General features: G+C 37.0%; 1 protein-coding gene across 3 annotated transcripts; it reads left to right on the top strand.

Moving 5' to 3' along the window:
• Nucleotides 1–277: 277 nt before the first annotated feature.
• On the top strand, nt 278–2,370 carry LOC145212518 (uncharacterized). 3 transcript variants are annotated; one of them, XM_080080664.1, is made up of 4 exons: nt 278–745; nt 782–1,504; nt 1,587–1,642; nt 1,717–2,370. In XM_080080664.1, exons 2-4 carry the CDS (start codon nt 1,456–1,458, stop codon nt 1,825–1,827), a joined length of 216 nt encoding a protein of 71 aa, XP_079936790.1. In that variant the 5' UTR covers nt 278–745; nt 782–1,455; the 3' UTR covers nt 1,828–2,370. The 3 variants fall into 3 exon arrangements, with proteins under 3 accessions (XP_079936790.1, XP_079936788.1, XP_079936789.1); XM_080080662.1 differs by having other exon boundaries at nt 278–1,333; nt 1,393–1,504; XM_080080663.1 differs by having other exon boundaries at nt 278–1,504; nt 1,717–1,840; nt 2,098–2,370.
• The last annotated feature ends 216 nt before the right edge of the window (nt 2,371–2,586 follow it).

The raw sequence follows: 2,586 nt of genomic DNA, 5'->3' as shown, positions 1-2,586 counted from the left end.
TTTGTATTTTTACATTTTCGTATTTATAGTACGGCATTTTTGGGTATGTTAAGCATTTTTTTGCTTTCAAAAACGCTCAGATGTGAGCAGTAAAGTTCAATTTGTTACTGTACCTTAAATGTGTTTTCCATTTTATTTTCGCCTTTACTTAGAACAAAAGCGGGAAGAGATAACCTTGCATTATGTTTCCGGTGGCACTAAATACCGCATGTGGCCGCATGTTACCGCATGTGACCGCATGTGGCCGCATATGACCGCATGGTATACCGCATGTGGAGTGAGGGTCGTAACCAAAAATTGCCACTTGCCACTTGCCACGGTTGCCACACAATCCGGTGGCAAGCAAGAAATTTTGGTGGCAAGTGGCAAGCGGTGTTGGCAAGTGGCAAGTGTTGTTGGCAAGTGGCAAGCGTTGTTGACAAGTGTTGTTGGCAAGTGGCAAGCGTTGTTGGCAAGTGGCAAGTCTTGTTGGCAAGTGGCAAGTTTTGTAGACATGTCTGGTTGGCAAGGGCAAGTAAATGTGTTAAATGTCTCAACGGCAAGAGATGTAAACCTCGATGCCGAGACAAGCAAATATCCATTCGTGGACGATTATAATCCGAATAAAACTCTCAGATTGAATTTTGGTGAGGTGAAAAAGAAAAATTGTGCATGCTAATTTTTTTAATGTGTATGTATAATGTAGAATTGTAGATGATTGCGTCTGTTAAATGTATTTGATTTCTGTGATTGGACGTGTTGAAAGGTCGGATGAGACTTGCTACTGAAGGTTCAGAATCAGATCGGATGAGACTTGCCACTGAAGGTTCAGATCGGATGAGACTTGCCACTGAAAGTTCGGTTGCCACTGAAGGTTCGATTGCCACTGAAGGTTCGGTTGCCACTGAATGAAAAGCTGAACTTAACATCGTCGTCAGTTTGCAACGAATTTGCATGTGTTCATGGAATAATCCCGCCATTGTGAATTGGTCAGATTGAAATCGTTGAAAACAAGTCTACAAATTTCAATTGTTGAAATTTCTACTTAATTCATACAATTGTGAGCCTGACTTAGCTGAAAGATTTAAAGAAAATGAGATTAATTCAATCCGTAAAAGGACTTAACCTTGCTTTCAAACATGGAAAATTAATCTCATAAACATTTTAACCTAAGAAAACTCTCCCACATGAAGTCTCAAGAGTATGAAAATACTTCATTGAGAAATCAACAGTTAAGTTTTAATTTTTTTGCTAGCTGCGCTAAACATGTTGTGTTCAATTTGTCCAATTGCTGTTGTTAATTAATCATCCTTTGCAAAAAGATGGTCATAGCTGTGGTGTGATTGTCTTAAAAGTATGGTTTGTTTTATTTCTATCTGATCACAAATCCACTTATATCTTTCCTGATTATAGATTGCTGAGTGTTACCTGCAGGGTTTTAGTGAAACAATTTATTTTAATGATTCATTGATAAAAATGACAACAATGAGAGAGCACTTTGCACAAAACATCTTGAGTTCATCTGGTATGAAATTCATTACTTACTTGCTTGCCAATATATTTGACCCTACTGTTATGGGGTAATTGCTGTAACGGGCTATTTTCAGAAAATCTTGAAGACTTATGTAGTGCATGCGGTGAAAGCACAACTCTTGGACAATGGGTACTTTTCTTCTTCTTGTAGATTATATTTAAATAGTTTTCTATGACTTAACCCCTTACCAATGATTTTATTAGATTGGTTGTGACTCATGCAGCAGGTGGTACCACTCCACCTGCATTGGATTGATCAAGAAAAATATAAAAGTATTTGTAAAGAAAACATGGCTGTGTCCTGTTTGCAAATAACTAAATTGAGCAAGTAAGTGTGAAAGTGTGTAGTTATAGGGCATAACTTACCTTGTGATTGGTTGTGTAGTGATGTAACATGAAAGAGCCAGTTTATTTGTAAGGTTTACACAGTCAATGACATTAGGTAACTAACACAGCTTTAAGCATACAGACACATGTGCTAGGTAACTGTTTGAAGGTGCAGGGAGTTGTTGCAAAAATTAGTTAGGTTTTTGTTAAATAGGCTTCTGTTAATTAGTTTTTTTTAGTTAATGCTGTTTTGTGCAGGTATGTGCTTCCTCCCATTGAGAAACAGCAGAAGTTTCCAGGCCAAATTGCACCCAATTTTGTTTGTTAATTAAGTTTATAAATAAACAAGATTCGTTTATGCTTTAGTGCCTCCACCTAGAACTGTGCCTACGCCTGCAATATGTTTTGTAGTTATTTACTTAAATCCATACCTTTTATGCATAAAAGGACACACTGGCATAAAAAATGTCAACATAAACTAGAAGGGTGGCTTAGCACATATTGCCCTTGCATATATATTATAACCTATTTCAAAACATAAATATATTTACTATGCTTATTTTGCATTGGGTCCCATATTAGTCACCGTCTTTTATAACTTTAGTCGTTTCTGCAGGGTCCCCACACATGCAAAGTTGGAAATAATGCATTTCAAGAGATAACCATGCAAAAGTCGGGTGTTGTAAGGTAAAACACAGTGATCGGCACTGGGCTTAAATAATAATACTATGTAGAATACAAACTATA

The sequence above is a fragment of the Phallusia mammillata genome, chromosome 2 (genome assembly GCF_965637545.1).
Source record: "Phallusia mammillata chromosome 2, kaPhaMamm4.hap1.1, whole genome shotgun sequence".
Classification (NCBI taxonomy): Eukaryota; Metazoa; Chordata; class Ascidiacea; order Phlebobranchia; family Ascidiidae; genus Phallusia; species Phallusia mammillata.
This window is presented reverse-complemented; position numbering and strand designations above follow the sequence as displayed.